The sequence below is a fragment of the Eurosta solidaginis genome, chromosome 5 (genome assembly GCF_040869045.1).
Source record: "Eurosta solidaginis isolate ZX-2024a chromosome 5, ASM4086904v1, whole genome shotgun sequence".
Lineage (NCBI taxonomy): Eukaryota > Metazoa > Arthropoda > Insecta > Diptera > Tephritidae > Eurosta > Eurosta solidaginis.
Genome location: NC_090323.1, coordinates 210,405,164 through 210,417,281, shown reverse-complemented (window position 1 = coordinate 210,417,281; position 12,118 = coordinate 210,405,164). Strand labels below are relative to the sequence as shown.

At 34.6% G+C, this 12,118-nt stretch overlaps 2 protein-coding genes across 5 annotated transcripts in view; both read left to right on the top strand.

Moving 5' to 3' along the window:
* The window catches only part of LOC137252358 (gamma-glutamyl hydrolase A-like), a 56,987-nt gene extending 53,657 nt beyond the window's left edge, over positions 1-3,330 (top strand). Inside the window, exons 3-6 of the mRNA XM_067787922.1 lie at positions 618-668; positions 805-1,141; positions 2,661-2,758; positions 2,851-3,330. Coding sequence (XP_067644023.1) covers positions 618-668; positions 805-1,141; positions 2,661-2,758; positions 2,851-3,199 — 835 coding nt within the window. The 3' untranslated portion in view covers positions 3,200-3,330. The remainder of the gene's footprint in view (positions 1-617; positions 669-804; positions 1,142-2,660; positions 2,759-2,850) is intronic.
* The window catches only part of LOC137252357 (uncharacterized), a 162,492-nt gene that overhangs the window by 54,195 nt on the left and 96,179 nt on the right, over positions 1-12,118 (top strand). Inside the window, exons 1-2 of one of the 4 annotated variants that reach the window (XM_067787917.1) lie at positions 3,723-4,375; positions 5,680-5,800. The exons of 2 other annotated variants lie outside the window; for them this stretch is intronic. The gene's annotated coding sequence lies outside the window, so the exon portion shown is untranslated. Of the gene's footprint in view, positions 1-3,722; positions 5,801-12,118 lie in introns of those variants that run through there. One more of the 4 variants, XM_067787916.1, reaches the window with a different exon arrangement.

The following is a 12,118-nucleotide window of genomic DNA, read 5'->3' as shown; positions in this document are numbered from 1 at the left end:
TTACGCTCATAGCCGTGTAGTGCTGCTGCTGCGAGGTGTGAATTGCTGCATGAAAATACGTCCAAAAGAAATTTTGCTGCGTAGTGTAGTACAGCTCAGTGTGCCCATAGCTTTAAATGTAGAACTCAGCGGCGAAGTCTCGTTCCTACCATGGTGTCGGACTCGTCCACTGTATCAGATGTAACAAGGCCTTATTGTCCTTCTAAATAGCCTCGTCCATCGTTTGCCTTGATGAGGATTTTAACTAGCCGATACAGACGGGCGTCGGTACCTTCTCCTGACAGCGTCTGGAAATTCAAGGTAAATGCCCTAAGACCGTGGTTCTTCTAATCGTAGTCCGTTATTAAATTAGCATTAAGATCATCACAAGACAGAGGCTTGTTGCATTTTTTCATTGGAGAGCGTTTTTGGTCTTCTGTTATGATAGACACATCTACCGCGGGTATGTTCTAAGCCCCCTTTTTTTTAAAATAAAAATCACCACATTGGTTTTTCAAATGTATTTTTGAAACAAATTCTGAGATAGGGCATTTTCGAATATTAAGTACTCTTTATGTTGAACGAAATTTTTTCTTGCAAACATTTAAATGAAAATTGGTTTCAATTTCTATTTTAAGGATTGGCCAAGATAAGGAATATTATGTGGATATTATGTCTAAAATTAATGGGTAAGTTTTGCACGTTTTAAGTATTTCTCTCTATATTTTCTCGATTATAGTAAGATATTTCAAACATTTGGATTTAGTACATATAACCAAAAGAACTTTCTTTCCTTCTCTTTCTCCATCACTGCACTTAATACAGCGTTCTATTGCCGGGCGGCTCAACATTTTTCAATCAATCTGGTGGTTATGCTGAAGCCAGCAAACACATTTACAATATCGCCATTGAATTGAATGAACGTGGCATCTACTTTCCAATTTGGGGTACTTGCTTAGGTTTTGAGGTACTTATTTTTCTCTCATCGAATGGCACTGATTGGCGCACAGAATGTTCATCAGTGGGACAAGCACTGCCATTACAGTTTGAGAAGGGTTACAAGGATAGCAGACTATTTGCACCAGCAAGTGAAGAAATTTTGTATTACCTGAGCACATTCAATGTCACAGTAAATTTTCATATCTTCTGTTATACAAAGGAGGTAAGTTTTTATGTGATACATGAGTATGTAGTAAGAATAAGGTACAAAGTTTATATACATACATACACGTATAAATGTTGACTGGGTACAGGTACAGGCACATACGTATATACCTACTATAAGGTTGTTTTGGCGAAAGTCCACATTTGCTTTGCCTATTTTTAGGCGGCGTTGGCTCTTCCCACTTGATTTGTCCAAGTTTTATATACTCACGCTTACTCTCTGCAGTGAAACCAACTTGTTTGAAACAACCTCACAAGTGGTACGAATTCCAAGTCTAACTAGGCAAACAACTGTGTTTTTTTTCATAAAAACCATGTATATTTTTAAGAAGGTGAGCTGGAAGTTTTAAGAAAAATATCAGAAATGAAGTCTGTACTTTTCGAACTGTAAGCAAGAGCTAGGCTTCACTTTAGAAATCAGAGCTTTTAGCTAGATCTTTTTAAAAAGAACAGGCAGACTACCTAGATTTGTAGTGTGCTAAAACAGCTTATTATGGTACAGAGCTCTTCTGTGGACTCACAAAGGCATACACTAGGGAAACCATAAGTAACTGGGAAACCAAGCAGATAAGACGAAATTGAATTGAATTCCCAGCCAAAGGCAGGCGAAACTTTGTATTCTGCAAGCACCGAGAGTATCAGCCAAACTCATTAATCTACATTAGCAGAGAGGACCTACGAACTCTTACTAGGTAATATACGGGATACTGTAGTCTACGATGCCACCTAAGTAAATGAATATGTTACTATTGTGAGTTGAGGGATGAAACGCTAGTTCACATTCTCTGTGAATGCAAGCTCTGTGAATAAAAGGATAGGGAAAAGGTGATAGAGAGGGAGGGAGAGTAAGAGGACAGAAACTTCTTTAAAGTTATGCAGATAGACCAAAGTTAGGGAAGAACAACTTCTGCCGGATCTTCTAGTACTAAATATAGGGAAAAAAGACTATACGGCATAGCAGTGTTCCTTGCTGTGGTTAGGACACCGTTACTTCTCGAGCTGTTCCGTTGTCGGAAAGTCTTCATTCAGCCGAATATACTAATTTACCAATAGCCACTGTCCACATAACCGCCTTGATTTGATTCTTCCGTTATAAAATAAATAATAATCATTTATATTATTTCTAATTGCTGTTTTTATGTACGGGTCCTCTTTTCGCTCTTATTTGGAATCCAAATCTATAAATAAAGTTTTGGTTGTAATGTAAATTTTTTTTTTTATGAGTATCACTAGGACATTGAACTTAAAAAACTGCTTATACGAAGCTTCTTTGAACTGCAAATATACTGATCCGAGAGACAATGCAGGTAGAAGAATTCCAATACTATTTAAAGCTTTTCACGTTTTAATTAGAAAGAAGTCTTATCTGTTTGGGGTTTGTTTTATCATAGTCTAAATAATCTAGCTGTTTGAATTTTGTGTGTCTGTTTTTACTCATTTTTTAAACACATACTTATTTATATACCTAATATTAGATAAATGCAAACATTTTAGTTTTTTACTTATTATATTTTTAGACATTTGCTCAGCATGACCTTAACAAAATCTGGCAGGTGATGAGTGTCAATCATGATTGGAATGGTGTAGAATTTATATCGACCGTCGAACATCGCAAGTATGTACAAACTCACATATGCACATCAGTGTTTCATCACCTTCACTATTCACTAAACAAATTTTAATTTTATTTCTTTCATTTTACCCTAGGTATCCATTTTATGCCGTACAATACCATCCCGAAAAGATTCTTTACGAATTTGTACCTAATCGCAATATAACTCACACCACAAATGCTGTTCTTGTTTCACAATATTTTGCAAATTTTTTCGTGAATGAAGCGCGTAAGAATCAACAAAAATTCAACGATCCTACCGAAGAGATAAATACGCTTTTCTACAATTACCATCCTGTATATACAGGTGCTAAGGGTTCATCTTATGCGCAGCTATATTTGTTTAAGTCACGCAATCCAAGTAGCGCAGCCAGTATGAGTGCGGAAGCAACCAAATTACGATCTTTGTTCACATTAATTACATTATTCATTTTAGTATCGTAAATTGTTTTGTATGCCATTATTGATCAGCTGTTTAATATGTAGGCTTTTTAAATGTAACAGGACTACGATATTGAATATTCGCAAGTGTTGATGACAAAGCTTGTTTCAGCTTTGCTTCTTTTGCCATTTTATATATTTATTTAATTTATTTTTTACTTTCACTTAGACTCCATTAAAGTTCCTATAAAAAGTCTAAACAATGGCTGCTTTAAACGCATATGTGCCTTTATCTCAGACCTGTTAAATTGAATTAGCATTAGTAATCAATTAATTAGATGCCTATTTTAATGGCCAATGATTATTTCAATTGTTTTCCGAAAAACGCAGTTACTAATTGATTACCATTAGAAAAAATAAAAAGGAAAATCATGATTTTTTCCGATTATTGAAAAAAATCAAAAATATTTTTCGATTATTTTTGATTTTTTCGATAATTTTTTTTTTTTTTGATTATTTTTCCGCTTTGTTGAAAGAAAAATTCTCGTTTGTTGCATGCAAAGGATAATTTCTACATACAAGTACATTTTAGAATGCAATAGTAAATCGTGAGCGCTTACCGAGGCGAATATTTATTTATTTATTTATTTACTTGTATGTCTATTATACAGCAGACACTTAAGAATATAGTACAACTAATGTAAATTAAGTATTATCTAAAAAAATGGTTTTTAGTTTGAACTGTATAACCGATTTGGTAACGTAAAATCTAAATCCAGAAAATTTGAGAAATAGTTGTAATCAGACATAATTCTATTCAAGGGAGCGTTAGCACCATAGATTGTTCTGTTAAGTCCAACACGAAAAACAACAAAATTTCGTAAATTTCTGCAGGGCACATTAAAGTTAACTAGCTGAAGTAAGGAAGGGCAATCTATCCTGCCAGAAACAAGATCCATAATAAATGTAACCGATAATGGCGTTCTCCTATCGGATAACGATACCAAACTAATTAATCGACAACGAGCAACGTATGACGCAATCGGTTCAGTAAAGTCAAGAGAGCGTAAAGCAAGACGAACAAAGCACTTTTGGACTTTCTCCAGACGATTTATGTGGACTGAATGGTATGGTCTCCAAATGACAGCTGCGTATTCCATTTTAGAACGGACAAAACCCGAGGACAAAAGCTTATAGGTATATGGGTCTGAAAAATTAGAAGAGTGGCGTTTCACAAAGGCAAGTGTTCCAAAAGAATTTGTAATTATGTAGTTCAAATGAGTAGTAAAATTTAGTTTGCTATCAAAATACACACCAAGATCTTTAATTTCATTAACCTCCCTTGACCATTTTAGAGTAAGTTACTTTGAAACACTTGTTAATATTTATATAAAGCCTGTTCAAAGCGCAATAATCTAAGAATTTATTAAGTTCACTTTGAAGCGCCGATGAATCACGCGAGTCTCTTATTTCAGAATATATTTTAAGATCATCGGCATATAAGAGAAATCTAGACGAGTTGAAACAAAAAGAAACATCATTAATAAACAAGATGAATAATAAAGGACCTAATATGCTATCTTGAGGCACACCAGATGTAGCAATGAATGGATCCGAGAATGCCCCATCTATAGCAACCATGCAACTCCTGTTATGTAAATAAGATTTTATCCAGCAAGTTTCTCAATGAGGATTATGTGAGAAATTTTGTCAAACGCCTAAGAAAAATCAGTATAAATCGTATCAAGCTGAAGACCATTACGAAAGCACGAATGGCAATCCTCAGTAAAGACTGAAAGATTGGTAACTGTCGAGCGTGCTGCCACAAATCCATGCTGATTTGCGCAAATTATATGTTTCACATGAAAATAAAGTTTCTCTTTTACAATGCATTCAAATAGCTTGGCAACAGACGAAAACTTGGATATAGGCCTATAATTTAAAATATCATTTTTATTTCCACTTTTAAAAATAGGGGTAATAGAAGTGCTTTTCCAATCATCAATGAAAACCCCAGATTAAAAATAAGCATGAGAGGTTTTACCAGCGAGGTACAATTTTTCAAACGGTTTCATGGAAAGCCCGGCAACATCGGTATGCGAAGAATTTTTGACAGTCTTTAAACTTTCGATGACATCCACTTCAGATAATACCAAAGATCCAAAATCAATAGAAGAACACAGTTTATCGTTGAGGCTAACACGTAACGCATCTAGGTCGTTTACAGTCAAGTCCTCATCTGATACAAAGTTCGATGAAAAGAAGTTCGCAAATAGATTGGCAGCCTCACTGATCGATGAAGCTGAGACATTGTTGTAGTACACTGTTTTGGGAATACTCGATACATTTTTTTTAGACTTAACATAAGCCCAGAACTTTTTAGGATTATTCTTAATGTTTTTCTCAAAGTTATTAATATAATTGTCATATAAAAGTTTATTCAAATCATTAAATTTTTTATTATAATAAGCATGCAACTCAAAAAAGTTGGCTCTTTTTGTGGCTTTGTACTTTTTGAAAAACTTATTTCTCAAATTTTTCAGATGCTTAAGCTCTGCCGAGTACCAAGGAAACTTATACAATTTACTCTTAATAGTGGGATATATTTATGACCAGTGTTGCCAGGTGATGACAAAACAAGAAGCTAGATTGGCAAAAAAAAAGGTTAGAAAAAGCTAAATTAGAAAAAAAGAAGCTAAAAAACGGCCAGAAATTTTTTTGGTTAATTCATAAAATTTTTTTTATATTTTAGTTTACACATTTGTAAATAAAAACTTATAATCATAACTTAAACATAACTTCTTGTTTCAAAACATATCAGGCACATTTTCTATGACTAGAACATGGAATTACTTTAAATGATTGCATATGTGTATATACATAAAAAAATATTACAAACTAATTATTTATATAAAATATTCCCCGTCTGAAGAATCAGAAGAGCTTAAGTCTGCGTATAAAGTTTGGCTATTTACCATAAATATGAAATCATCGGTAATTTCAAAATCCTTACAACATTTAGATAAGCGTTTTAACGAGCATCTAATATTAAGCAGCGCATTGAGCATTTTAATTTTTAGTTTGTTCCTTAATTTAGTTTTCAGAATTTTCATGCCACTAAAAATTCTTTCAACCTCCGCGTTACTGAGTGGTAATACTAAAAAACTAAATATGATTTCGACAAGTTCTAAAAAAGGAGGTTCGTTTAATGCATTTTTATGTTCTCGGACTTCCGACCAAAATTGCATGGTGGAGTGTACATTTTTCCATTGTATTGTTATAAGTTTTCGCCACTGCAGCTCTATTAATGCTATTTGAAGAAAATACATCTGGCGTTGACTCTTTCAATGAATTTTCATCAGAAAAAGAATTAATATTTGTAGAGAACTAATATTATTAGGTATTAGGTCTTCACAGGAACTATTGAAATTATTTTATTTTAGAAATTATTAAAAATACATTCGGAGTAAAAAAGGTTAGAAAAAAGTCACGAAGCTAAACCCAAAATTTCGAGGCTAAAGGCAAAAAAAAAGGCTAAATCAAGCCTCGAAAGGGCTAACCTGGCAACACTGTTTATGACACAAAGCTGCCAGAGAGCTCTTAAGGATACTGAAGCAGGTTGCAACTTCTTTATTTTTAAACGCGGAGTCCCAATCAATGTTGTTCAACTCTGCATCAAAAGCATTAAAATTGCAACGATCAAAATTAAATGACGGTTTGGTCATAGAGGGGGACGATTTGAAAAATTCTAAAAATTTAACTTCCAATAAGATCGGGATATGATGCAAATTAGCAGGTGATATACAAGTTGCAGTCTGCGATAACACAAAATTCAATTCATTACTTATGAAAATCAAATCCAGAAAGCGATAAATCATTAATTTGCGTTAAGCCGATACTTAAAAAGTTATCTATGACATAAGATTCAATAGCACTTGTAATATTTACAGCAGTTAAGTAGGAATTTTTATCAAGATAATTCCAGTTAACAGAGCTCAAATTGAAATCGCCAAGAACGCATAATTGATTGTTGCCAATGCCTTGATGAATTGAGAGAATGTTGTCAATATGCGATTTGTAGACACATTCATCACTCAATTGCGGAATATAAGAAACACAAATATAGAGGGAACCAGTGGAACCACACAAACGGACACAAAGTTGATCGAGGAGGGAGTCGTTATCACGCAATTCACAAAATGACGCACGCAAATTGCACCGGGCTGCTATTAACACACCTCCACCTCTCTTGCAGCCAGTTTTAATAGGATCTCTGTCCTTACGAAAAACATCATAACAGCTTATGTCAAAAAATTCAGCATCGAAAAAATTTGAATTGAGCCATGTCTCAGTTAGAACCAACACATCATATTCTAAAAGAGAGCTTATCATGCATACATTACTTGTCTTACTTCTAAGACCAGAAGTGTTTTGGTAATAAATCTTAATTTTCTCATAAGCACTGCCTCGATCTATTAGGTTCGAGGTGGTTGATTTTCTTCTTTTTGAAAAAAACGGAACGGACGAACAGACACATTCGCCGGCCAAATCTCTGGATTCATCAGTTTTTTATATTCGGTTTCAACCACACTCAATTTGAAATTAACAAATCTAAGAGAATTTGTATCAATTTTTTTTTTTACCAGCTTATGGCAGCACAAATGTTGCTTACCAACGTGCGCATATTTTTCGACATGCTCCATAATATTCTCCGGCTGAACCGAAGGCTTAAATGAAGCTAAATGCAAATATTTAAAACGGGCAGCAACCAGCAAATCATCGCTCTCACCAGTTTCTACAAGTGGTTTTTCTTGCTGCCTCTGTTTCTTTTTATTTTTGCTCTTATTTTCCACTACCACCCTCGCATTATTATTATCCGAAGCTGAGTTAGTAATAGAATACATGCAACATATAGGGCGAATGGTATATGAGCATTGATCTAAACATATTCTCCGGTAAGTATACACACCTGTGCATATTTTAATACACTCATTAAATAAGATAATGTGGGATCGAAAACGGCGGTTTTTCTAATTGCCCAGACAATATGTAAAAAGATGTTGGATTCATAGGTGGGCGTCCAAAAGTTTTCGTTTAGCAACAATCCTTTATGGTTTCATCCTTCAGTCTAGCCAATTTTGTTATATCCAAAATAAATATATCCATTATTTTGGATAACGTTATGGCTTTGTACTGATTATTTTGTACATACAAGTACATTGGTGGATGTAACGGTATATCGTGAGCGCTTATCTAAGCATATGGGTACATACATACCCACCGTGTCAATGATGTATCCGACGAATAACTTGCGGGAGAGTGCGTATTGTTTTACGACAAAACAATATGTTCAAACAATATGTGTGAGTAATACTACTTAGGTTGATAGCATCACTTCCAACTGGAGCGATCCTCTAAATTGTCATTCACCATAATGATCAGTTGTCTAATCAAAGGCAATAATACATATGTGTATATACTTACCTGAGAATATGTTTAGATCAACGCTCATATACCATTCGCCCTATATGTTGCATGTACATGAGACTGGGTCGAAAAAAAAGTTGCTAATGTCCGCCCCTAAATTTGAAGATTATGTTGAGAGGGTTTCGGAAAAATTTTTTTAAATTTTTTTTGATCCTTCGAAATACAGCCAAAAAGGTTTTTTCTTTGTAACTTGGTTATTTGACGTCCGATTTTTAAAATTGATATGTCATTATTTTGGCCTTGAGAAGCTTCACATTTCCGCTTAATGTCCTTTTAAGCTAAGGGGACGCGTAGCATGCAAATAACCGGCCAACTGAAGTAAGTGGTAATGAGCGTTTCTTTATCTTTATCTCAAGTGCTGCCGGAATGATGATTTGAAGATTTTGTTTGGATTTAAGGACAATCGCGGATGCATCCAGTATTTTCGGATATAAGATAGGCAGTAATGGCATCGACGTGGATCTCCAATATGGTCGAAATTTGTCTTGTTCACGTTGTAAATAAGATCGCCGAGGTTGGTGACAATTTTAGGTTTCGCGAGGCAAAGAAACTGGAGAGTCTAAAAAGATAGTCGTTTATTTTATTGCATAGCTAATCAATGAATGCGTCGGGACCTGTTGCCATTATCGTGGGCTTCGATATGTAGAAGTTAAACAAAATCCCCTGTTTGGTTCTTTTGGGTCTAGATGTTACGTTCCTGAATTGCATCGATGCTTGCCGACCAGACAAATAATTTGCAGTCCACCTTTTAAGCAGTCCAAGCTTTTGATGAGTCTAGCGCTACGAGTGCTTTTCTGTGGTTGGGTTTTTGATTCAAACCTTTTTATGACAGGCTAAAGTAATCATTTTGGACTTTGAGATTTTTACCAGAACGTCGATGACATATTGCTTAAATACACTTAATATAAAGTTAATTGTCAACGCATTCATACGTACATAGGTACAAGTTAGAGCTCTTTGCTAAACTAAAACTTCAGATCAATTATTTCTAATTATTTATATTCATTCACACATAAAAAAATTGTTTTATAACACACGCTAAAAATATTTACGATTACCTTAAGTCAAAGTATAAAAACTAAAACTTACACGAAATGCTTTTTTTTATAATTTAAAGTCATCAATAATTAGTTTTATTCATATATGTAAAACACCTATATTGCTGTCAGGCGCGGATCTACGGGGGGAGGAGGGGGGGGGGGGAAATAGGGGACAATTTTAAATTACTCTAAAACTTTTTGAAAATACCAAACCAAAGAAAACATAAAAAACAATTTTGGTTTGACATTTTTAATTTTTTGTAAATGGCAAATAAATAAAACTAAACTGTGTCCAATTGCTTTTAAAATGGGTTGGTGGTGCCCGTTAGTTTGTTTTTCATCCTATTTTTCGCGGGAGGAAGATATGGTCCCCAGTTAGACGACTGACTAAAATTTTTACCCGTCAGCAGTAACGGGACTGCCAAGGAGCAAGTGCGCCGATTGTTTCTTGGAGGACAGCAAGTACTTCGCCTTGTTGGTAATAGATGTAGCAGTACATAATCGTCACAGCTAATATTTAAGTTATCATTGTTTTATTCCAGTTACACAGGGCCTTCACCGGCACCCTAACTTGCCCACGCCATCAAAGACGCTGTAGCATATCGAAGCTTAGTTCATCCTCATCCTGCAGCCGAAATTTGTTATTTCGTGAATGTTGAATTTACCAGCTTTACGGCCAAAGCCAGCCGCCGTGGCATAGAGGTCGAGTGCGGGCCTATCATATAGAAAGTCCCACGTTCAAGTTATGGGTCAACTTACATCAGAGATATTTAAGAAAATTTTTATAAATGGGATCGGTCATCCCTTGGCATTCCCATGGCACCAAAAGTTTGTTTGCTTCAGCAGATAAAGTTTTGGGTCGACATAAAACATGAGTTCAGATCCACCAAATTGTATAAAAACGAATACTCAAAATTCAAATCGCCGAATAATTATTGCTAGTAGAAACCTCTTATTGTCACCTTAGCGGTAAGTCTGCAAGCACAATTTTGATGTCATAGCGAGAGTCATGTCGTCCTTTCTTCTAGTTGCGTAGACGTAGATAAATTTCTAAATAATTTGTTGAAGAGTTTCCCTGAGATGAAGATCGTGGCGAGATGCCTGTTTATGCTGGAAACTATAATACAATACGAGAAATGAAAAGTCTGGACTCCGTAGGACCGTTGTGGTTCCTTGCTAACCAAAAAACTTCATTTTGCCGATTAAAAATTCTGTTCTGCATGAAATAACAAAATTTTCATTTGAGAAATAAATTTACTGTTTATAATATTTTTGTTGTGAAAACAAGACCAATAAAAAAAAAAAACCTGAAAACAGTGAACATTTTAAAATTTTATTAAACGCTCACCGATTTAACTTGTAATATTTTTATCATGGCTGTACCTAGCCTAAAGTAGAAATATAGGAGTATTACATATATGGTTTTATTTAAGTTTCAAAAACTTTTTATTTTATTAAAACTATTCATCTACGAATTCAATGTTAAATAGCAACAGTAAAAGCTCAAACACATTCGACTCATGCGTAATTTTTGCGCTGGCGTCACTTTGAAATAACCATGACTCAACTATATGGTTGGCTCATCTCTACAGCAACAACATATCTTTGTTCAGATTGTCAAAATCTACGTGTTGGTGTTAGGCGAATGGAATGGAATGAAAACATAAAACTTAGCAATTTTTGTGTGTTGTAAGAAAATGTTGTCAATGTGTTGGTTTCATTTTGAGTTTGCCATCTCTTTTTGACAATTCCCCCATCCAATGAAATGAAAAAAAATAAAATCAGCTGATGAGATGAGCCAACCATATAGTTGAGCCTTGGAAATAACGCACGTTGAAAGTTTGCCTGCCACAATGAACACGCAAGAAAAATCTAATTTTTATTTTTTGTCATTAATCAAACTTCTCAGGTTACAAATTTTTCAATGAAAAACTAAATATTTTTTAAATAAAATAAAAAAAAAAAAATCTATTGCTTTGTATACATTATTAGAAATGGGAAAAGTGGATTGACAAAGTAACCGGAAATTTAAGTTTTTGAATAATTTTTGTGTTGCTTTAACTTTTAAGGAGGAAACCAAGGCGGAACGATACAAGGTGGCAGCATGAAGAGCTGATTATAAACTTTTTTTATTTGATTTAATACATAAACTTCCGGCGCAGTACGATTTTGACATTTGTCCATCGAATTTACAAAAGCAAAGTACATGGAACTTTAATTTATATTTGTAGGTATGTCACCATGCTGCCACCTTGTATCGTTCCGCCATGGAGAAAACACAATCGGGTAAAGTCTAGTTGAGGAGTCGACTGCTAATACGCGTCAAAAAATATCGAGAGAGGTGTCAAAAGACGCGTATTGATCTCGACAACAGTAATCCGAAGGCGGAAAAGAAAAATTGTTTATCTGCCCGGAGATATTTGCAGTTGAAGTTATCGATTTTCATGTAGTTGTT